The sequence below is a fragment of the Prinia subflava genome, chromosome 8 (genome assembly GCF_021018805.1).
Source record: "Prinia subflava isolate CZ2003 ecotype Zambia chromosome 8, Cam_Psub_1.2, whole genome shotgun sequence".
NCBI classification, from domain to species: domain Eukaryota; kingdom Metazoa; phylum Chordata; class Aves; order Passeriformes; family Cisticolidae; genus Prinia; species Prinia subflava.
The window spans coordinates 22,859,894-22,883,294 of record NC_086254.1 but is presented as its reverse complement, the minus strand read 5'-3'; the positions used below and the strand labels follow the sequence as shown (position 1 = coordinate 22,883,294).

Genomic DNA, 23,401 nt, shown 5'->3' with positions numbered 1-23,401 from the left:
ATGAAGTGCAGAAAAAACCCAGCACAAACACCTCCTCCCCAAACAACACCCAAGCATCAGCTAAAGCAGGTGATTAGAGGAAATAAAATGAGGCAACAAGAACTGGCTAAGGCTTCCAGCTCTGCTCTTTGCTGAGTTTCTCTTGGGGGTTTGGAGGTTTGGTTATTAGGGCTTTTTTTCCTTTCTCGCAGAGAAAGCTAAAAGACCAACAAAAATCACTATCCATGATCACAGCATTGAGCCGGAATCAGCTGGAATTTCAGCCCTGTGTTTAATCTAACTTTAAGCATGCCTTCAAAATAAAACAAGCTACTTTTTTTTAACCTAGTCATAAAGTTTATTAAAATTGTTCATTAATGCTTCAAATGTAGCAAGAATGCATAGATCCCAAAATATACATATGTATTTTCTTATAGAAATAGATTATTCTTTATAATAAAAAAAACTGTAGGAACATCTTTAACAGATTACTCAATCCATGACTGACAGTTACACGAGATTGCATCATGTACACAGCATTCCCAGCCATGCTTAAAGGATTGCATCACTTTGCCCTTGCTCTCCTCTCGCTCTTTTAAATAACCCAGCGCCCAGCAGAGCCCGCCCGGGCCGGGGCCGGGGTCCCTCCGCGCCCCCTCCGCGCCCGCCCCGCTGCAGCCCCGGCCCCGCGCAGCCCCCGCGCGGCGGCGGAGCCTTCCGCCAACATGTCGGTAAAGACAAAAAAAAAAAAAATCCAACAACAACAACATCACAAATTGAAACCAAACCCGCCCGCCCGCCGCGGGCTCTCGCCCCCCTCGCCCCGGCCCCAGGATGCGGAGCGGGGTCGGGAGCCCGCGGCTCCGCTCGCCCCGCCGCCCGGCCGGGGGTCAGCAGCGCGGCGAGGAGGCGAGCAGCGGCTCGGGCAGCTGTTTGAACAAGTTCCTGAGGGTGCTCAGCTCCCGGGAGAGCTGCTCCACCTTCTTCTGCAGCCGCTCGTTCTCGGCCGTCAGTTCCAAGACTTTATGCTGCGTCTCCAGGTTGCGCATTTTGGCTTTGTCGCGGCTCTTGCGCACCGCGATGTTGTTCCTCTCCCGGCGGAGCTTGTACTCGTCGCTGTGCTTGTCCACGCACTTCTTGGGCTTGTTCTTGCCCGCCGGGGCGGTGGAGTAGCCCCCGCCGGCGGCGGCGGACTTGGAGGACTCGGAGGGGTTGGGGGTGCCGGGGGGGCTGGAGGAGGATGATGTGGACAGGTTCCCGCTGCTGCCGCTCGGCACCGACTGGTAACCCAGGTAGGAGCGCACGGTGCTGCCGTAGGGAGAGGACATGCCCCCCGGTCCCGGCCCCGCGCCCCCTTCTTCCTTACGGGGCCCTTTGCAAGAGTCCAGGGTCTCGAAGACCGGCTCCACTTTGGTTTCCACGATCTGGGGCGGGAAGCAGCCCGGCAGCCCCCCCGGCTTGTGGCTCTGGCTGGCGCAGGGGTGGCTGTGCCGGGCGAGGCTGATGTAGGTGTAGTCGGGCTTCTTGCTGCCGCCGCTGCCTTTATAGTCCTCGGCGAAGAGATCGGAAAGGAAATCTTGGCCGGCGCCGCTGCTGCACGGAGGCTCAAAGTTGCCCCCTGCTGCTGCCGCGGGAGGCGGCGGCTGCGACGCCAAAGGCTCCAGGTACGGGCTGAAGTCGATGGCTCGCTCGTGGTCCCCGACGGTGAGCTCGGTCATGGAGCGGCCCCCGGCCGCCCGCGGGTGCAGCTTGTTGAGAGCAGCCAGACAGTCCGCCTCGTAATAGAAATTAGCCACTTCCATGGATTTAAAGGCGGGCGGCTGGATGGGGAGGCATGCTGCGTCCCAGGCCACCAGGCGTTGCATGAAAGCAAAGGGGGATGCGGGGAGGAGGAAACTACGCAGGGGGGCCCCCCCGGCAGAGGGTCAAGCTGCCGCCGTCGGGGTGGGGGGCTCCAGACCCTGCCGCAGTCTCTGGCCTGGGCACGGCCCCGCGGCGCTGCCCGGCCGGGCTGGATCAGTCCCTGCGGCGCGGCGGGGCTTCACCGCTCCGGCAGCTGCGGCGGGGGCTGGCGCGTCTCCTCCGGACCATCTGGTTCTGGGTCCCGTGTCCTAAAGTCTCTGACTTAGGAAAGTTCCTTTCCCCAGTTATTTATAGGGGCGGTGGATCCCATAGCAACAGGCGCGTCACCGCCTGGCCGCCTGCCACTCCGCACGCTCGGCGCTGCCGGTCCCGGCCCCGGAGGAGGCTCCCGGGGCGGGTGCGCCGGTGCGCTGCCGTGCCCGCCGGGCCGCCCACAACAAACCGGGCAGGGACGAGGGAGGGGCCGGGCCGCGGGCCCGCAGGTGCGGGAGCTCGGGGCTGGTCCCGGGACGGCAGCGGGCAGCGCTCGGCCCCGGGGCCGGGGGACGCGAAAGCGCCGGGCTCTGCTGCTGCGGCCGCCCCGTGCCCGCCCGGGCTCCGCTCGGGCACCGCAGAGCGAGGCAGTGCCCGGGGCCGGCAGCGCCGAGCCGGGCTGGGCGAGATCGCTCTGGGTCCCGCTTCACCCCAGGGAAAATCAAGGCGGGAGAGATTTTTCCGAGTTCTTTTGGAAAAGCAGGGGGAAAGCTGCAAACCAAAGGCGGATCCCGTTACTCTCCGTCCCGGGCTTGCTCTGGTGAATCCCACTGGCAGGCAGGAGTGTCCCCAGGGCCGTGCCCAGAGCCACCTTCCAGTGGCGAGCCAGGGCCGAGCGACGGGCGCTGCCCCGGCCTCGTCCAGGCCGCCGCCAGCAGCGGAGTCCAGGCAAGGCCGCGCTGCCCCCCGGCCCTGCAGCACCCGCGGGGGCCCGAGCCTGTCCTGGCATTATTTGCTTTGTGTGATACGGTGCAACCGCCGGGGCACACACGGGACAGGGAACGAGACCCAATGGGGTCAGAGCAGAGAGAGACCCGTGCATCACAACGTGGAATCCAAACGTTTCTAGATTTGCGGGTAAGTTTGGGAAGGAAGACTGAATCCTGATGTCCGTTTTAATTAAAGACACCCACCTTGGGAATCAAACTTATATTTTCACTCTCTTACTCCCACATTTACCTGTCTACAAGCCGATGATTCATGCCCAGAATAAAGGACATTAATTTAAAACAAAACATATAATTAAAGGAAGTAGGAGTGTCCTCCCTCAGTAAAGAAGACCTAGCACTGCAGGGAAAATGACACTGCCTCTTAGAATAATGTGAAGCAATCCTGCGGTGTGGGAAATATTGTAACGTTAAGCCAGAGGAACAGGTATTGCATTATATGATTCAAACAGTCAACTGTTCTTAATGTTCAAACCTCAGAACTCTGAAAAGAGGAAGAATTCAAGAATCGGTCAGTGGATCATCAGACTTTTTCTTTCTTTCTTTTTTTAATTTTATTTTTCTTTTCACGTTTTAATGGGAATTTTTTTGTTTGTTTGTTTCCATAACAAAAGCTCCCCAACAGGTTTTCAGGCTTCAAATATTTCTAGTTCCATCTTTATCTACCAAGTTAATCTTTGGTGAATGCACTAGAGATTAAATTGGAGCTGGGCCTGGCCAGAGAGCTGGGTCTGGAGATTGTAGTTGGAGCCCATAGCTTCATAAATACCAATATCTGTATTGGGTGCAAATACTGGCAAGTTGCAGTGAGCCAGGGCTTGTTCTTCTGGCTGTTTACTCCCTCATCCTGTGCCTTTATCCTGCATTCTGATCTGGCAGTTACATCCAGTGGCTGCCCTAACTGGCCCTTCCAACCGAACTCTTCAAAATCGGTCTCGTGTGCTTCCTACCCCGAACCGTCCCAGGAGCCCAGGGGCAGCAGCTCTGCTGGGTGGGACCTGCCACAGGTACAGCTGGCCTGCCTTGGCATTGCCCTGACAGGCCTCCAGCTTGCCGTGGTCCCTGGCTAAAGTCAAACACTAAAGCTGCTCAGTAAAATTCCTGAATTTTCAAGATGTTTTTGGAGATCCAAGTCTGCCCTCCTCAAATTTCTGCCCTATTCTCTACTATTCTGCAGCAGAAAGTGGTGTTCCTGCCTGGGGTTAGCCTTCCCCAGCAAAATAAAATGTCTGTGCATGTGTCATGTGAAGCAGATGCTATCGGGGCCGGCGGGGCCCACACCTGCTCTCCCGGCCAGTGCTGAGTAATCCCGCAGTCACCCCGATCACGTCAGCTGGGGCGGTAATTCAGGTTGGATGCCCAGCTCGTCCCCTCCTTCCCTTCTCCCCCTCACCTCCCTGCTCCGCCTGGACCTCTTTCAACTTCCTCCAGCTCACCTCAAATCCCAGCATCCACTCTCACGGAGCCAACGTCCGTTCTCAGCTTCTCATGGGAACCTTGTTGGCGGGACTAACCACTCATCCAAAACCCCAGCGTTCGGCAAGCAGGTTTTGAGCTAACTCTGGTCTCTTTTAAATTATTTCTGCACTTGTCACAACAAATGCGTGGCCAGAAGTGGGGGTTTTGAAATGGGAACAGGTGCAGAGCGAGGCTCACACCACAGGAGTGAGCCGAGGTCTGGGCACACAGAGCTCTGTCCCTGCCAGTGCCTGGCTTGGCCCTGCCAGATGTGCAGAGGCTGCTAATAATGGACCTGGAAAAGCTCCTCAGAGGTGCTTTAGGCAGGGAGATGCAGACATTCCTGATGAAGGGACCCAGGCAGGGACCCAGCCCTTCTTCATCTGGTCTCTCAACAGAGCAATTTTCATTAGAAAAGCAGCGCTTCTGTGAAAAGCACCTTCCTTCTAGTGATTTCAGTTTCTTTTTTTCAGAATTATTCAGCTGAGGGAGGAGACAGCAAAATTTCTTAGTAAGAACATAACATTTTTGAGAAAAAATTCTGATGCAATAGCATCCAGATTTCTGTACATTCATGTGTGAAACAATCCAGACACGGGGAGGGGAGCAGGAGGAGACCTGCATGGTGAAAATGTGGAGGGAAGGACCTCATCCTCACTGCTCATCTCTGTCATGAATTAAATTCTTTTCTCTTTGTACTGTAGAAGTCTCAACTTTGCAGCTCTGGGCTCAGACCTACATTAAAGCATTGAAGAGGAATTTTCTTCCTGGAAATTGTCTTCTTTTCCAGGGTTTCTTGCAAGCTTTCCAGTTCACGCACCCCAGGTCTGCAGCAGCTGTTTCTGGAATGACACCAGCTTTGGGGAGATGCTGTTAGTTTAGTGGTGATGGCTCAAACACCGAACTGCTTATCAGAAGGTCTCTGGACCGAGGGTCATGCCCTAGAAAGAGCCTGGCTGACATTTCTGCTCAGTTTCTTGCTCAGTTTAGTCCCATTTATTATTTCCCTGGCAGTAGCTCTTAGCAGGTCAGTGAGATCAGAGCTGCACCACGCCGGAGCTGCCGTGTGGAACAGCAGAGGGGCAGAGCAGGGACAGAGCAGGGACAGCAGGGGCAGAGCAGGGGCTGAGCAGGGACAGAGCAGGGACAGCAGGGGCAGAGCAGGGGCAGAGCAGGGGCTGAGCAGGGGCTGAGCAGGGACAGAGCAGGGACAGAGCAGGGGCAGAGCAGGGGCAGAGCAGGGACAGAGCAGGGGCAGAGCAGGGGCAGAGCAGGGGCAGCAGGGGCAGAGCAGGGGCAGCAGGGGCAGAGCAGGGACAGCAGGGGAAGAGGGCGATGCCAGCAGCCGAAGCTGCAGCAGTGCCTGGGATGCTGGGGGGTGTTGGAGGTGAGCTGGAGGAGAACGTGAGGGATCCCAGAGCAGTGTCCTGCAAGCCAGCACAGAGGGGGTGTGGGGAGGTCTCGGGGGGTAGGAGGGGACCTTGCCTAAAAGACTGACTTAAGTAGAGCAACGTTGTGATAAAGGCTGTAAAATAGAGAAGTAACGTTGAAAATTATTTCTGAGCATGTAGAGCACTTTCTTTCCCTTCTCCCTAGCCCCAGGTCTCTCTTTATTCAGCCACATACCATATGCCAACAGCAACTCACCAGCTGTACCTGGCAGAGCTCAGGTTTGAAGCTATTGCTCCCTACTTGCTGTTCCCTGCTGTAAAACAAGAGCCCTTACGAAATGTCAGACAGGGACAATGTCTCAACTCAGAGAGAGGTTGACTCCTTCTGTCTGCCCCGGCTCCTAGAGCAGGCTGGAGACTTTGCCTCATTTTAACACAAAAAGGGATTGCCACACGCTTTCCCGTCCTGCCCGCGCAGCTGGATGCCGCGCTGGCAGTCCCAGGGGCCGGCAGCTCCCCGGGCGGTCGCAGCCTGTGTCTCCTGGCCTCCCTCGCTTCTTTTGTTACACAGCAGAACCCTCCCCCGGAGCGCTCCCTCACCCTGTTCCCGTGTGACACCGTGATGGGCTCTGACATGGTTTTTGTTGGTCCTCTGCTGATTTTGTGCTCACCTCTGACCCACAGGCTTGGCCTCTGCAGCGCTGCGTTGCTCAATCCCCCTTTATCTCCACCTTGCTCTTTGCCCTACCGGGCGCGCGGAGACGACACCTGGAGCCTGACACCGGTGGGACAACATCAGCCAAATACCCTCCCTGACCAGGCTGAAAATTTTCCAGAGCATATTTGAGGTCAGAGCACCCACTCTGTGGCTCTGACAAACAAAGAAAGCAGGAAGAGTCAGAGCACACGAAGGCCCATGGAAGGGAACAGTGACAAAGCCCAAGCCACAATCTCCGTCCTGAATGGCAGAGAAAGTCCCTGCAGGAGCTGCCTGGATGGAAGGATTGGGCTCAGCCTGAGCAGGGACAGTGAGAGGTGACTTTGTATTTTATGAGTAGCCTATTTCCTTGTGCTCTGAAAGCTGCTATCCACTAGCTTTCCAAAAGTTCTCTGTAGTTTCCTGACATTTCCTGGGTAATTGCAGCCTCCTGCTTTAATGAATGTTACAGGTCATGTATTTCTGACCTCTAGTGTATCCAAGCTTTCAAAAGATCCATCAAGGCAAAATGAATTCTATCCTTCCAGGGTACCCTGCGAAGTGTCAGAAGTTCCTAGTAAGAGCACTTGGTAATTCATTTAGGAAATTTCTAAAAGAGGAGAACTCTCCCGAGGCCCTGAGGCTGTGGGACTGGAACTGCACGGGCTGTGTGGCCAGGGGCAACTAAAACAAGGGAAGTCTGAGGGGGCGACAGGAGAAGGGGCTTACACGAAATAGAAGATTTTTTCTTTATTAAAAGTCTGTGCTCTAGACCGTACAAATACTTGTTTTCCATCTGTTCTCATCCTGTGTCAAGCACCATGGGGAAAGTGGGGCTGCCAGGGAATCGGTTCAGGCTTGTTTGTGACTCCTGGCACTTGGAACAGCCCCGGGGCTGGCCTGTGTCACCTGGCTGTGACCAGGGCTGCCAGGTGGGGATAACCACGGTGTTCTGTCCTCCTCACGCCGCGCTCCTCGGTCCCTGTCATCTCCCCACCTTTGCGTTTACGGCTTTGGACGGGAGCCGTGGGAGTGGCAGTTCCAGCTCTGCCACCCACGGACACTTTCCCATGCCAGAGAGAGTCCAGCGAGGAACCGCGGGCAGGCCCTGCTCCCCTGAGCCCCGCGGGGCTGCGCTCACCCGGGGGATGCGACAGGAGCCGGGGCAAGGCCAGGCGGCACCGCTGGCACCGGTGGCACCAGTGCCGGCTCTCGCCTCTCCGCTGCGGGGTCAGGGGACGAGTCCAGCGTGGGACGCGCTAAGAACCGCAGTTCGGGGATGGCTCCGGGCAAACGGGCTCCGCAGTCCGGAGAGGATTCCCCGTGTCCCGTCCGGGTCCGTCCGGTCCCGGCGGGGCTGAGGCGCAGCAGGGCCGTGCGGAGGGCGCGGGCACCGGGCGAGGCTGCCCCGGCAAGGAACCTCCGAGCCCCGCCGTGGCCCAGATCCGGTCCTGATCCCGAGTCCGAGCCCGGTCCCGGTCCCAATCTGGATCCCGAGCCCGATCGCGGCCCGGCAGCAGGCTTGGAGCGCCACCTAGCGGGCAGGACCATGCCGTGCCGTGCCATGCCGGGCCGTGCCGTGCCGGGCCGTGCCCTGTCGGGCCATGCCGGGCCAGGCCGGGCCGTGCCGCTGTACGGACAGGTGCGGCTCTGGTCCGGCCGATCCTAAGCCATTTCCCAAGGAAGTTTGATGGCCCATCCACAGCCGAACTTTGGCAGCAGCGTGCCGGTGTTTGTTCCTCCCCACAGCCCCTTGTCCTTGGCAAACCAAGATCACCAACACACCTTGGAGGTGACCTGGGAACCGCTCCCGGCAACGTCCAGAACCGGTGACATCTTTCCCTAACTTACACATTCGGACCGGGCACGTGTGGCCGCCTGCCGCAGACCCACCGGGAGCGCCCCGGCAGCCGCGGTTGACAGCGGCTGTGCGAGAGCGAGCTGCTCTCATTGCCGAGCGCACGGCGCCTGCCTCCGCTCGCAGCTGGGCAGCGCCGCGGGCGGCGCCACCAAAGGCACCCGCAGTGCCTTCATTGTCGCTGTTGTGGCGGGGCGCGGGAACAGCGCCCTGCGCCCGCAGAGGGCGCGCGAAGCACCGGGAGGAGGGGGCGGTGGGAACGGGAACACCTGGGACCGCCCGGGACCGCCCGGAACATCCCAGGACCGCCCGGGACCGCCCGGCCCCGCCCTAGCCCCTTCCCGGCCCCGCCCCGACCCCGCTTCCGCTCCCGTTCGAACGGCACCGCAGCGCGCCCGCCGTCCCGCCCCGGCCCCGCCCCGGCCCCGCCCCGGCCCCGCCCCGGCCCCGCCCCGGCCCCGCCCCGGCCCCGCCCCGGCCCCGCCCTGGCCCCGCCCCGGCCCCGGCCCCGGCCCCGCCCCGGCCCCGCCCCGGCCCCGCCCCGGCCCCGCGCCGGCCCCGCCCCGGCCCCGCCCCGGCCCCGCCCCGGCCCCGCGCCGGCCCCGCGCCCGGCCCGGCCACCGCCCGGCTCCGCCCCTCTCTGCGCCGCCGGCCGTGCCGCCGCGCCATTGGCTGCTGCGCGCCGTGCGGCGCTGCCCATTGGTCCGGCTGCCGCGAGCCGGCGTCGGCGATTGGCGGGAGGCGGCGGGGGCGGGGCCCGGCGCGCGCGCCCCCCCCGCCGCAGCGCGGCCCGTTCCCGTCGCTGCCGGGCGGGTCCGCGGGCCCTGCGCGCCCATCCCGGCCGGACATGGCCGAGAGCGGCCCGGGGGCGGCCGCGCCGCGGGACGAGGCCGCGGAGGAGCCCGAGGGCGGCGGGCGGCGCTGGGGCGCTCAGCACGCCGGGGCCCGCGAGCTGGCCGAGCTCTACTCGCCAGGTGAGGCGGCGCGGACGGGCGGGGCCCTCGGGCCGGGTGCTCGCGGTCGCTCCCCCAGGACCCGTTCCCCTCGAGCCCGGTGCTCCCCGGGCCCGGTTCTCCCCGGGGCGGCTCCCCTCGGGCCCGGTTCTCCCCGGCCCGGCTCCCCCGCCGCTCCGGGGCCCCGGAAGAGCGCTCGGGGCTGCCGGCGCTGGGCCCGGCGGGCAGCGCGGGGCTCGGAGCGGGGCTGCGGCACGGGCCGGGCCGCGGCGGGAGCGTTCCGGCCCGAAACCGCCCCGAATGGGCGTTCTGCTCCCTAAAGCCGGCACACAGACAGCCGGCCTTTCCCTCTAGACGCAGGCGGGAGATGCGGTCGCAGCACAGGGTTACCACAGCAGCTTTGCCCTCAGAACATCTGTCCGGTGAGGCACTCTGAGATCTGCAGGCCTGGCACCCCAGAAACGGGCAGAGGGATGCCTGGATTCCTGACTCGCTCCTCCTGAAGCTTGGAACTCTTCAAACAAGCTTCAGCCTGTCATTTAAATTCTCAGTAAATGACTGTTTAATTCTACTGAGGAAATGATCGCAAACTCCTTCTAAAAAAATCATTTGTTTTTAGCTCACAGTGTGAGCGCTGCTGGGTATTGCTGCCATTCCTAGTGAATGATGAGGAATTAGGGAAGATGTGTTTTCAGTGTCTTGTGGTTTCCAGCAGATCAGCTGAGCCCAGCTTGCACATCCAAGGCAATCCCTGCAGTAGATTGTCGATGTAGCTGTTCTTACTCACACAGAGCCATGTGATGATAAGGAATCCAAGGCCTTTGCTGGTTTGTGTGACTGGAGCAAGTCTGCCCATTGCAGTTTCTTTTCACCTCCTGCTTGCCTTGAGGAAGTCCTGTGTGACACTTTTCAGCCGCTCTGGTCCAGCCAGGACTGATTCCTGTGCTTTACACACAAACAGTCACTGACTTTACCTCTGCTCTGGCTCGTAGGGAAAAGCTTTTCCTCCCTGGAGCACTTGCTGCCCTTCTGGCTGGCTGTAGCACATGTCCAGTGATATGTCAGAGAGCTGAGGGTGTATTAGATATGCAGGTTTCTTCTGGCATTACATAAATAATTTACATAAACAATGCCAGAATATGTATTATGGTGGAAGTGTATCATGTTCGAATTCTGAATTCATAACAACGGGGGTAACGTTGAATTGTGCAGAGTGAACATGACTGGAATGTTTCTCTGATTTCTTTAAGCACATACTTTGTAGCTTTGGCACTTCATTCCTTCCCACAGAACACACTTTGGGATTTGAGTGCCCTTTAACACAAGTTATCAGCACTGACTCAGTTCCTTGACTGCTTTGCCTTCCCAGTGCAGAGCTGAGGCTGCATTTTTGAACCTGGATGTCTCAAGAGCCGTCCTGGATCCCTGTGTTCAGAGGTGTTTGCACACCCTGAACTCAGGAGAGTAGCCAGCCTTCTTTCCAGCACTCAGCTAATTGTTCCATGAGGATCTACCCACTTAGCTCCTCTAATCAGGGTGTGGCTTTCTTATGCAGGAAGTGATTGTTAATTAACTCTTACTTTCATTACTCCAGGGATCTCTTTATAGAATCACCCACGTTGTGACCTGATGCTGCTGTCAAATATGGCTGTTCTTGTGTCTTAATTTAATTTTACTGTTCTCTCCTCTGCTCCTGCAGAGGGTGTTAATTTGTACACCCATGGCCCTTCTAAAACCAACCTGTCAAAGTCTTTGTTCACACTTTGAAATGTTGCCTTGTAGGCATACTAAAGATAAGACTGATCCTTCATTTATGTTCCGATTTCCCTGCTCATTGCGTGGTACAGTTGAGAAGGAGGACTTGATTTAGCATTTAGGAGGAGAAATTTGATCAGGCATTAGGTCAGCAGAGAGGAGGAGCAGGACAGAAGCTGGACACATGCCAGGCCTGAGAGTGCCTCTGCCCCTGGGGAGGATGTGCCCCTCTCTGGAGCCCTCCCTGAGCCTTTCCTGTGCTCTGCTTTGGCAGAGGGAGCGGGCAAGGGGCTGTGGGGTCCCTGCTCCAGGGAGCCCTGGGCTGGAGGAGGCTGTGCTGGCTGACCCCTAAAACAGGCAGGGACCGGCCTGGCAGCTCCTGAGGGCAGCTCCTGCAGCCCCGGCCCTTCTGGTGGCAGTTCAGATCTTCTTGGGTATTAAAGATCTGATTCTGTGCCCTAATCCTGCAGGTCTCACCCTGAGTGCTCCCTGCGCTCTGCCCCGGTGCCTCGTGGGGATCCAGCAGTGAGGAACAGGGAGCAGCTTTCTGTGCTAATCTGATACTCCAAGTGTCACCGTGGCTGATGTGCCTGTTCCCTTTTTATAGCCAGTAAATGATTTTTTTCTAGAGGTACAAAGTGGTACAGCAAGGTGCAGGAGAGAATTTGCCCCAGTTCTTTCTCTTTTCTGGTTCTGTCCCTTGTCACCTCAGAGAATTCCCAGCCTTTCCCTGGGAGCAGGAAGGCACAGACAGTTCAGGGAGAAGCTTCAGGGGAATACTTGTGACATTAGACAAGCCATGCCAGGGCCACCAAAACACAGAGTGGTGACAATGGTGCTTTTTCCTGTTAGTGCTATAGCTTTATTTCAAATCTCCGAGCTTGTAAATATTACAGACCACAAGGTGATTTAAATATGTTCGAGGCCAGAAATTTGTTCCCAGATTCAGCCCTTCCAGCAGCACTGAATATTGGATGAAATGCAAATTGAGAAAATATGTGACGTGGAGCAACTTTATGCCAGCAGTCTCAGGGAAAGTGGGACAGTGTGAGATGATGTCTGACTTGGCCCTGTTAATTGGACAAGGGCAGAGGAAAGAGGTTAGTAGTGGCTTGGGGAAGAGCAATGCCATTTAACAAAATGTGTGCACCTCCCATGGATTAAGTTGCTGTTTCAGTTCCCTGTCAGACAAATGGAGCAACTCATCCAGGCAGTAGAATGATCTGTCTCTGTTATTTCAGGCTTCCAAATGTCCTCTCAGATGAAAGTAAAACATGCTCTTTCTCCCCCCTTTTTTTTCCCAACAGGAAAGAGACTACAAGAATGGATCTCTGTCATCTTATGCTTCTCTCTGATCTGTTTCAATTTCTACAATCTCCTCTTCTACTTGCGACTGGAGCACACGCCCTCGGTTCTCGTTGGGATATGTAAGTGGGAACTGTTTGCTGCCCTGAGCAGGGCAGGGCTGTTGTGGTGTGGGAAGCAAATGTGGGATCCTTTAGGCTTGACTTGCAGTTGGAAAGGGAGAGGGACATTTGTGTGTGAGCCTCTGAGACTGAGACCATCTGCAAAATGTGTTACTGCCTTGTCTTTGCATTTCAGTGGCTCCTCAGTATCTCAGAGGGGAAGTTTGGATGTAGCTTTGTGAGTTTGGTGTTCTTGGGTAGTCACTGCAAGTGTGAGGGCTATTGAGAAGGAAAAGAGCTGTCAAAAGGGTTAGAGCTGGAAACAAAACACATTGGTCGACAAAAATATTCACAAGAGCTTTTCAGAAAGCAAAAGCTCAAGGGAAATGTTGTAAAAGGTGCTTCAGGCATCAAACTGGCTTCACTTCTGGGGACTGCAACCTGAACACAAGAATTTTGGACAATTGTGCTTTCATGCCAGCATGTGATGTTTGGCCTTTCTCCTGAATGATGGCTTTTTCCAGGAGTATAAGGAAAGCTGATCCCACCTCTTCTGTGGAGGAGAGCAAGAACCAGTGAAGGATTCTGATAAATGTTCTGTGCTTTAGGAAGGAATAACTTCCCTATGAGCTGTGTGTGGTGTCTGTTTTAGGAGAGCTGTACTTGTTCATAATCAGTGCTGTGCATTGCTAATGAGCTGAAACAAAACAAACAAACCCCAAACACTGCACCAGGTTCAAGCAGTGGTCCAAAACAGAAGCTCTGGATTCCTGCCAGAGCTGGGACCTGGTGATTCCTGAGGTGTGTGTAGAGGTTATTGGCTTTGTTGGGGCTGGGGGGCAGCAGGGTCCTCCCCTGTGAGCCACACCAGCCCTCCTGGCCTAATTCAGCCTTGCGTGCTCCAGCTGGGGAGGTGGAGGTGTTGGGAGGAGTGGGGAGAACAGGGGAGCTGCTCCTTGGGGACGAGGGCAGAGCCAGACACGAGAGTCAGCAGTGATGGTTAACCTGTGGTGCAATCTGTCTGCAGCTGGCTTTCATCTCAGCATTAATGTTGATAAAAGCTGGAGTTCTCTGATATCCTGGTTACCAATTTAACTGATAAAGCAGCCAGTTCACTGATAGTATTATTTAAGTAGCAGTGAATGATTGAAGTAGCAGAATCTGGATTCTGTGTAAATAAAGTGGTGTGGAAATAACTGATAGTGTGTACAAAAATGAGTGTCATAAAATAGGAAGTGCTTCAAGCTATCTTGTTTTGCTGCCTTCAACACATTATTTCTCCAGGTGAAGTGTGAACGATGTCTGTAGTTCACAGTGATTATTAAGTTTTATTGCATATTGTGAAAGTCATATCCATAAAGGTCCTGATTCCTAAATACGTGAGCAGCTCCATGGGCTCGGGATTTACTGTTGGGAATCCTGAGTCACCCACAGGATGAGGTGTGTTCCACTGACAGCTTGCCTCAGGCTTGGTTTGGAATATTGACCTTTGAGCTGAATCACAAAATAAACATTCTGCTAATAAAGACAGCTCTGGATCAGGTTCCTGTCGGGCCTTTGGGAATCTGAAAGGAGTCACTGTTCCAGTGGCTGTTCTCTGCATGGGGACCCTCTGTGTGCTCTTATGTAAATGCACAAATACATTTTCTATTAGGAAATGAAGTCGTTTGAACATTCTGCATCATTTCACTGAGCCTAAACCCTGTGTCTGTAATTAAAGACCGTGTCACAGCTTCTTTCATTGTGCCTTTAAAGGGTGATACTATAAATACCTTAACCTGGGGGTTCTTGGAGGATGTTCTGTTGGAGACAGGGGAGGTCTGCTCGTGCTGTGGCAGTCAGGCAGTCGTTCCCAGCTCTCACAGCCTCCCTGAGTGCTGTGGCAGTGTGGGAGGCGGGTGCTGGCCGTGCTGAGTCACTCAGGGTCCCGGGGACACCTCCCTGGCCCTGGTTCAGAGCAGCTCCTGGCCTGGGTCGTGTCCTGCTGACTGAAGATGAGCTTGCTGGGCAGGGGGAGCCACGGGACTCTCTTGTGTTCCAGGCTGGTTTAGCAGAGATGAGACAATTTTCTTCCCCTCCTCACCATTCAAAAAAAAAAAACCACAGAAAAAGATGGGCAGAGCATGGATTTCTGCTGTGGTTGTGCTAACTGCAGCCATGCCCTGTTCTGGACAGCCTCAGCTGCTGGGCAGCCATGGAGCTGTTCTCTTCCTGCAGGCTGAGCGCTGTGCAGATCTGAGTGTGGTGTTTTATTTGCATGCACACAAGCACCCGGTGGAGTCAGGCAGCCTGGCTGGGAACGGGGCTGTGAGGGAGGTTGGACACCCCCGTTTTTCCCACTGCAGCATCCCAGCGGTGCCACAGAACCACAGCAGCCTCTGCCACTGTCAGTGAAGGTTGCTGGTGCCAGGGACAAGGCTGGCAAAGGGGTTATTGTGTGGTAAGCAGAAAAGCCTCACCAAGATGTGTAATATTGGGCTTGAAAGGTGAGCTTGTGGTGTCCAGCATATTCAATATACATGAGTATATAGTTCATATATTAATAGCATCTAGATAAAAAGTTTGGCAAGTTACAGCATGAATCTTGGTTTTCATTTTCCTCTCCTTCCTCCTGTTTTTGTAAAGGGTTTTAAACCCCTTCTGTCCAAGTTGTTTGACTTTTTTCAGACATTTGACTGTTATCTGCAGCCACATTTGTTCGTGACAGGGACTGTTCATTGCAGTCTACAAAAAAAGAAGTTTACCTTGTGTTGTAACCTGTTTATATTCCTAAGAACTGCCCTACATAGGGCAGATATCTTTAGGAACATCTTGTGACGTGATACAAGTTACAATTAATTAGTGCTCTTTCGAAAGATGGGCAACTGATTTTTTTAACCCATTTGAGGTACATGTTTCATTATTGCAGAGGTTGTGGGTTAGCCAGAGAGAGCACACAGGAAGAAATCACTTAGTGCAGCTTCAGAATAGAAAATGGATCGCATCAAGGCCCAGAACCTCTTTGTTTCAAGCCCCGGCAGCTCTGCAGGGCTGCTCTTGGTCAGCTGCATTGCAGAGCCAGACGCTGAGTGTGTAACACACGGAAGCTGTGGCACACGTTGGAGAAAAAGCACTCCAGACACGTCAGTGCCGACTGCAGGGGGTGCTGGGCAGGGGGTCAGGTGTGCACACCCTGCTGCCTCACAGCTCCAAGGACAGCACTTCATCGTGGATTTGTTATGTGCATTGGAATGAGTTTCCATGTGAAATTTTGTTTGAAAAGGTTCTTGAAATTACACCAGAAGCCTCAGCTAGCAAAGGGAAATGATCCTTAACTTCAGTGCTGGTCCAAGTCAGTGGGTTCTGTGTCACCTGCTGTCTCACCCGCTGAAGTAACCTTCAGTTACTTGGTAGCTGTGAGTAACTTTGTGTTTCCATTTCCTAGAGAGGAAACTGGGCAGGTTGTGGTTAAAGAGCTTTGGTTCTGTTCCCCTCTGCAGAGCTGCCTGTGGTGTGGTGTCTGCTGCGGGTCCCTGGGCAGAACCCGCCTGGGCTCCCCTGGGGCACCAGGAGGAGGAGGGGGTGCTGCTCCTGGGAGCGAAGGGAGCTGGCACAGTTACTGCTGGTTTGCACTCAGCAGGTGATGCTGGCACCATCACCTGTGCTTGGTGTCACTGGGGCTGGGCATGGACCCTCGGCAGCTGCTGTGGGGCAGGCCCTGCCCAGGCTGCTGCCCTGGCGCTGCGGGGCCGCTGGTGGCACGGCCCATCCGTGTCCCCACGGCTGCACAGGGGACAAAGGCAGCTCTGTCTGCCTGCCCAGTTGTCAGGGGCTCTCTTAAAGTTGCAGCAGAGTTTGCCTGGAGGATTACATCAATCAGGCGGTGATTCTGAGCCAAGCTGTGCTTTTGTAGACAAGTATTTGTTTGAGGTCTGCTGCTGTTCATCCCTGGAGGAGACGGGACCCTGATTCCTTGGGGGCCCCTCTCCCTGTCAGAGCTGCTGTGGCTGCTCCCCGAGGCTGGAGAGCTGCGCCCTGCTCGGGAGGCATTGCTGGAGGCAGGACATGGAGCAGGGAGGAGCCCCAGGGAGACGTGCCAGGCTTGCCGGGGGGCTGCTGTGGCAGCCCTGGCTGTTCCTGGCCCCAGGGCACCACGGACAGGACTTGTTGGAAGCCCTGGTGACAGTGGGATAGAGCTGCTGGACATGGTGACACCTCTGCTGTCCCCGCCCTGCTTGTGGGCACTCCCAGGTCCAGCTCTGACTGAATGTTTCTTAGCTTTATTAGCCAAAATTATGAACTCTTCTTTTTTTGCTTCCAAGCTGTTACAGTCTATACTTATTGAAATGTCCAGGGATTATTATCTTAGCCTCATAACTTGTCATAATATCAGACTTCTGCCTTCCCTGTACTGAAAGTCACTAAGTGGGAACTGCAGGTGACTAAGGCATTTTATTTTCATAAGCATATGAGTGACAAACAACTGGTACTTTGGCATATTGCTGTTTAGACAACAAGATCTTTTTCTGTGTGAAGTTGGCCACGCCAACCCTTTAGTGCTGTTCAACCAGTTCATACAGTCACTGAGTAAACACGACTCTACTTCTCAGTGACGTTACACAATAGCATCAGGTTATTTAATAACATCTTATCATGGTTTCTTTCTCTCCAGAGACTCTAACTGAATTTTCACAGTCAATAGGAAACTTTGTATACTTTGATGTAAGACTTCCAGGTTACAATTTGATAATTCTGTCTATGCAAAGCCAAGCTTATGCTCACTCATAAAATTTTGGTGAAGTACAACTTTTAATGGTAAATACACCCAGCAGTTTTGTCTCTCAAAGCTCTTGTGGTGCTTCCTCCTTCCGTGGCCCCGGGAGCAGCCTGGCCACGGGAAGTGGTTTGAGAGTCACCCACAAGTGCAGAGCTTGCAGGTTGTCTCCAGTGTGACTGGAGCAGTGGAGAGGGGCCTTTCCCAGGCCACAAACCCTACACACTCCCTGGCTTCTGAGCAGACACGAGCAGGACCTGTGTCCATGGTGTGTGGGGCTTGTCCAGCCCCATGTCCTGCTCTGGGGTTTGAGGGCCCCGCTGTAGCTGTGAAGTTCCCACACAGAGGATCACAAGTGTGGGGAAATGGGGCAGAGCTGCATTTCCAGCAAATGTGTGTGGCAGTGCAGTGTTCACTTGGATACTGCTTGGAGTCATTTTGTGCACCTTTGGGCTCCCTTCGTGCTGGGCTGCCTTCCTTCCTCCTTACTTTGCAGTCTGCTTGTAAACCAAAAAACCCCAGTGTTCTGAGCAAGTCCTGCAGCTGGTGTCCTTCAGCCTCCCCCTGTGTTCTCTGAGCTTCCCCTCCCCCTGGAGCTTCCCCTCCCCCTGGAGCTTCCCCTCCCCCTGGAGCTTCCCCTCCCCCTGGAGCTTCCCCTCCCCCTGGAGCTTCCCCTCCCCCTGGAGCTTCCCCTCCCCCTGGAGCTTCACCTCCTCCTCAGGGATAACCCCTGGACAGGCCCATCCCTGCCCCTCTCTCCATGAGCCAGGGAGAGCTCCTGTGTGTGGGTCAGGACTGCCCTGCTGCTGCCCTGAGCTGGCTTCTGGGCAGTGCTGGATCCACCGCTGGCAGTTCTATGCCTGAGCTGGGGTTATTGTGCTTTTCCTGACTGTGGTCAACACTTCACCCACGCTCAGGGCTGTCCATCTCCTCTCGCTCTCCCAGCCCTGATGAGGGAGCATCAACATCCTTTACCACCTCTGAGCCCCCGTGCCAGGCCCTTGGCGTGTTCAGTGAGGGCAGTGCTGGGGCTGGGGGGTGCTGAGCGGTTCTTTGGGGGGCTGTGCCCTCTGAGCCAGGGACAGACACACACCCAGTGTCCCCAGTGTGCACCTCAGCACAGCTCTTGCTCTTGTGTTGTATCTCATCCTCCACGAGCACAGAGTGAGCACACTCCGACTGGAACAAGATTGCTGGTACTTAGGCATTTTCCCGATTGCTGTAGTGTAATGCACTGCTCCAGGCACCCTCCCTTCTTGCCTTTACCAGCTGACATCATCTATTGAACTGTCAGTATTTTGCCTCACTTAGTGCTGCTGTTCCTGCAGTTATTTCACTGAAGATGCAGCAGCTGGAGGCCAGGCAGGCTAATGGGGGCATTACCTCAGTGAGAATGGCATTTGAGCTGTTGCAAAGAGAAGTGTTGTTTGGATATCTTCCCCTGAACAAGCTGCTTGCCCTTTCAGCTGCTAGGAGCAGATCTAAACGCTATTGTGTCCCACCGGGTCTTGCTATAGCCTGCATGTGTGGTCTGAGACAACAACAAATGCAGAATTTACTGCTTATGAAGTAAGCTGTCTTCAGTGTAATAAGGCCATAGATAAAGAATGAAATGTCTCCTGCTGCATTTGAGAGTTTGGGCCAACTGGATAATGGATTCAACAGTGGGGGCTGATTTATAATATGAAAAGAGCTTTTTATTTCTTCTCCCTTTTTGAAAATGAAAGGTGCAGGGAAGGACTGCAGAGATGAGGGGTCAGCCAAGCAAAAGGCACCCACTAGGGGAGGTATTTCTGTTCTGTAGGAGACGGGCTAAACACAAATACAGATTTAATGAAGATTGTACTGTCCAAATGGTGTCTTGCTAGCCTCTTTTTCCTAATTGCCTGACCATATGTTTGAGACTGGGTAGATCTCATGTGGTTGTAAATACCTAAGTTAGAGGCAGATGAACAAGTGAACTCGTAAAACAAGAACAAGATGTGACTGAGTCAGTAAAATGCTGTGCTTGTCTGACTCTGTGTGTCTCATTCCAGTTGCAGGAGTTATCACGGCCGACTTCCTCTCAGGATTGTTCCACTGGGGAGCAGATACCTGGGGCTCTGTGGAGCTGCCCATCGTTGGAAAGGTCTGGCGTTGTTATTCTCAAGCTTGAGAAAGTTCTGAAGGTCCTTTCTGCAGCACTGCCAGTGCCCCAGCTGGGCTGGGCTCTGTGCCACTCCCAGCCCAGGGCAGGGCCTGGGCACTGCCGGGCAGGGCTGTGTCTGCACCTGGCCTGGGGGACACATTCACAAGGTCAGGAACACAGATTTGGAGAGTTGTCCCTGCAGCTGAACTCCTAAAAATGTGTCAAACATGAGGCTGCTCCAGGAAGGATCTTCCCAGTTCCCTCTTCCCTGGTGTAGCACAGTAATATTAGAATGGTGATGACTGAAGATTTCATTTGACATGTATTATACACCTGCAGCTACAAATGCCACTTGCTTAGTGGAGGGTGCACTGGCTTCTGTAGTAAGCAACAATCTGTTTTCTTAATTAAATTTCTTAATAGCTACTATTAATTACTCCTCACAGTGCAATATTAGAAGGATCATTATTAAAAAGAAAAAAAAAAGTGGGCTATTCCTTGTTATTATCCAGAGTTACATGAACTCCAACAGCAGAATTAAAAGTGTTGAGTTTGACTTGATTTTGTTCACCTTCAATAGACTTAGTAGGCTTGAGCCCCTGTATCTCTGGAGTACAGTTTAAATAATTTTACAAACCCTACTGCTAGAGATTCTGCACTAAATAACCACGAGCTGAGGCTGCTCAGGACACCTTTGCACAGACTGGACATGCTGGCAGTGTTAAAGGCAAACCAGTAACTGGTCTGACTGTCCCACACACTGAAACAATTGCTCTGTGTGTTCAGGTGTGATTGCTGCTCCTAGAGGTGATTTCTGTATGGTCTCTTTGTCTTCCACTGCTTTGTCCAGTCACTTAATTCACGTCTAGTCTGTTAGTGCTGGCATCTGTAGCCCGTAAATATGGTAGGCTGAATTCTAATTTTTAGTGGGTTTTTTCTCCTTGGTTGATTCTGCTTAGCAAGCTTGTTTTGCCTGTGAAATTAGGGTGCTGATGCTTTGTTTTAATATTAGTAAAGGTCCTAAGTGACAATTCAGAAGAAGAAAACTGAAAAGCAAAGAAAACTTGGGTGTGGGAACTGAATTGCTTTGCAAATGTAAATCGAATTATCTGAAATGCCATCATGACAGAAGTGTGAGTCCTGCTTACATGCTGTGTACTATGGAATTGTCTTCAACTCAGTCATCAGATCTGAGTGTATGTGAGGGGTTTTTGGGGTTTGTTTGGGTTATATTTTTGTAATATTTTTCTTTTCCAAGACACTATTGAGTGTGGTATTGTGTTTATCCAATTAATTTCGCAGGCTTTCATCAGACCCTTTAGGGAACACCATATTGACCCCACAGCAATCACCAGACACGATTTCATAGAGACCAATGGAGACAACTGCTTCATGACACTGGTCCCCTTGGCAAACATGGCATACAAATTTGTTTCTTTCTCCCCCGGTAAGCTGTTACTTCTAACTGCTGTGGATTTATTGTTCTTGTTGCTATTGAATGAACATTTGTCTGTGGGAAGTTTGGAGGAGTCCATGGACATGATATGACAAGAAATAGCTGTTGGAAGTGTGGTGCTCCTGGCAGGAGGGAGGGAAACTTTCTTTCCTTTGAGGTGTGGTGGCAGAAGGTGGCACAGTGAGGTTCTCTGGCTCAGCAGAGAATCTGGGGCTGGGACTTGTGCAAGGAACAGTAGAAGTTATGCTAAATACTCTTTTTATAAGAGAGACCAAGCTCAGAACATCTGGGGAAGCTCATTGTTCCAAAGCGTGTAACACAAAACAATCCTTCACCTCTGTGCACAAGGACTTTATGTGCAAACCAGAGGTCAGGAACTAAAGGATCAAATTATTTTTTTAACAGTAAATTCGGTTTGACTTTCTGTTTATGGTGTGTTGACAGACTCTGGCACTTCCCAGCCTGTCTTGTGACATTTGGGAGTTGCTTATGGCTCACTGGCTCTTGTGACACTTGTGCCAAAGCAGCTTTGGCGAGGCCTGTGTCAGCTGTGCAGCAGCTCTGGCTGGAGGACGCTGTCCTGGGGGAGCTGTGCCTTTGCTCACAGCTGCCCCGCTGTTTTGCAGAGGCGCTGTGTGAGAGCTGTCCCTGGGAGTGTTACGTCTTTGCCCTCGTCATCTTCATCACCATGACGAACCAGATCCACAAGTGGTCCCACACGTACTTTGGCCTCCCACGCTGGGTCGTGTTCCTGCAGGACTGGCACATCATCCTGCCCCGCAAGCACCACAGGATCCACCACGTGTCCCCCCACGAGACCTACTTCTGCATCACCACGGGTACTGCCCTGCCAGCCGGGCCACTGCGGCCTCCTGCACGGAGCTGGGCTCTCACAAGCCCCTGGGAAAACTGCGCCGGGGTTTTTGCATAAAAGCGTGGGGGAAGGTTGGTGATCAGCTGCAGGGAGCCCAAGGAGCAGTCAGTGGTGCTGAGATCCCACTGCGTGGGGTCTTGGTGAGCTCAGGCCACTAATGGGCTTTGTTCACTAAGGCTGCTGTTCCTGTAAAGAGCAGAATGTCTGCAGCTGGTCTGGAATGCTCATTTCTAAAAGCCAGGCTTCATTCTGTCTCAGAGGAGGGGACAGGTTTGCAGAAAGCTTTAGCTTCCCTTTGTATCTGTGCAGGTGGGAATGCTCAGTCACCAGTGTTGCACGATCCTAAATAAGTTATCAAGTTAATTAGACAGCTGGAAATAAACCACTCTGGTTCTTCATTCTGTCATTGGCTTCAACAAACGGTTCATGTGGGTTTTGGAACCTCTGCCAAGAAAAAAATCTAATTCTCATTAGCAGAATGTCGTGTAGAAACATGGTACAATTAAGAAGCCTGACCTGACAGATGGTGGCAAAAATCTTGCCACCCAAAGAGCTATTTTTAAGTCCTACTATGTCCTGAGAGTTTAAGCCTAACCATTATTAGCAGTATTGGGTTGGTTGCTTTTTTTTCTCATTAAAAAAACGTTGAACTTTGGACGCTATGACAAAGTAATCCTCTTTTTCCTTTGCAATCCTTAGGTTGGCTGAATTATCCGTTAGAGAAGATAAGATTTTGGAGATGCTTGGAGAACATCATCCAAGGACTTACTGGGGAGAAGCCGAGAGCAGATGACATGAAATGGGCTCAGAAAATCAAGTAACTTTTGCCAGCCTTCTGCAATCCTTAACTTGTTGCCAATGTTGTTTTTAAAAGAAAAAAAAATAATAAAGCCATCAGCCAAATCCAAGACCTGCAAAGAAATAACAGACTCTAAAGCACAAACTAAAAAGTGCTAACACAGACTGCAATGAAAAGAACTAATTCTTAAAACAATACTTGAAATGAAGATGATTACTCTCACTGAGCACCTTTTTGTGTAGCCATGTCTGCTTACACCTTAGAACTCGCTTCGTCGCTGTATCCGCGAGGTCCGGGCACGCCAGAGGCAGCGCAGGCACTCCAGGGCACGGGGGGCGTAGGAAACGTGTGTTGTATCAACATTTGTGAACACTTGCCAGCAGCTCGCTGCCTCACACCCGCAGGGAGCAGCGGTCACTGGGTGTTTGTTGGAGTGCAGGGCACTGCGCGAGGACAGCGGGGAGCAGGGGAGCCTCGGGTGCAATCATGACTGCGCGATGCTCTCAGTGACTGACACGTCAGCTCTGTGCTCACGATCATGTTCAACCCCACTGGTGGCACGTGGAACGGACTCCGAGGATCCTCCGGGGGCCACCAATCCTCAAGTGTCTTCAGTTTCCCTTAAATCAGAATTGTTCTACTCTCCACGTGGAATTGAGCAAACAGTTTCTGCGTAAGCCTTCAGCTTCCGGAGCCTCTGGAGGAGAGGGAGGGCACCCTACAACACCTGTGTCTGATCGTGTGGAGTGCTCACTGCTGAGTCTTCTATTAAGTGTTTCCTACCCTGACAATAAATGTTTGAAATAGTTCTAGCATTGGGCACACTGCAAATAGCTGTATTCAAGAGCTCAAGGTATCAAACTCGTAATGTTAGAAGGGAAATGTCAATGACTGGTGTTTTGTTCTTTTTATTTTTTTTAAGGTGCTTGCTTGTTTCTGTAAATAATATAAAGCCTTAATCTCTTCTGGTGTAATGGAATAATATTTTAATGTGATGTTTGAATGTATATAATATATTTATAACAAAGCAGTTGGATAATACTAATCATGT

General features: G+C 53.5%; 3 protein-coding genes across 3 annotated transcripts; 2 read left to right on the top strand and 1 right to left on the bottom strand.

Moving 5' to 3' along the window:
• Nucleotides 1–313: 313 nt before the first annotated feature.
• On the bottom strand, nucleotides 314–2,155 carry CEBPB (CCAAT enhancer binding protein beta). The gene has a single exon (XM_063404154.1). It carries the CDS (start codon nucleotides 1,842–1,844, stop codon nucleotides 870–872), a length of 975 nt encoding a protein of 324 aa, XP_063260224.1. The 5' UTR covers nucleotides 1,845–2,155; the 3' UTR covers nucleotides 314–869.
• Nucleotides 1,859–8,513, top strand: LOC134554369 (zinc finger protein 318-like). The gene is made up of 3 exons (XM_063404914.1): nucleotides 1,859–2,080; nucleotides 2,155–2,952; nucleotides 6,356–8,513. Exons 1-3 carry the CDS (start codon nucleotides 1,859–1,861, stop codon nucleotides 6,485–6,487), a joined length of 1,152 nt encoding a protein of 383 aa, XP_063260984.1. The 3' UTR covers nucleotides 6,488–8,513.
• A 473-nt stretch (nucleotides 8,514–8,986) lies between these two features.
• PEDS1 (plasmanylethanolamine desaturase 1) lies at nucleotides 8,987–23,395 on the top strand. The gene is made up of 6 exons (XM_063404151.1): nucleotides 8,987–9,200; nucleotides 12,242–12,361; nucleotides 19,130–19,221; nucleotides 20,524–20,668; nucleotides 21,304–21,516; nucleotides 22,251–23,395. The coding sequence occupies exons 1-6, from the start codon at nucleotides 9,074–9,076 to the stop codon at nucleotides 22,370–22,372; spliced, it is 819 nt and encodes a 272-aa protein (XP_063260221.1). The 5' UTR covers nucleotides 8,987–9,073; the 3' UTR covers nucleotides 22,373–23,395.
• Nucleotides 23,396–23,401: the final 6 nt, after the last annotated feature.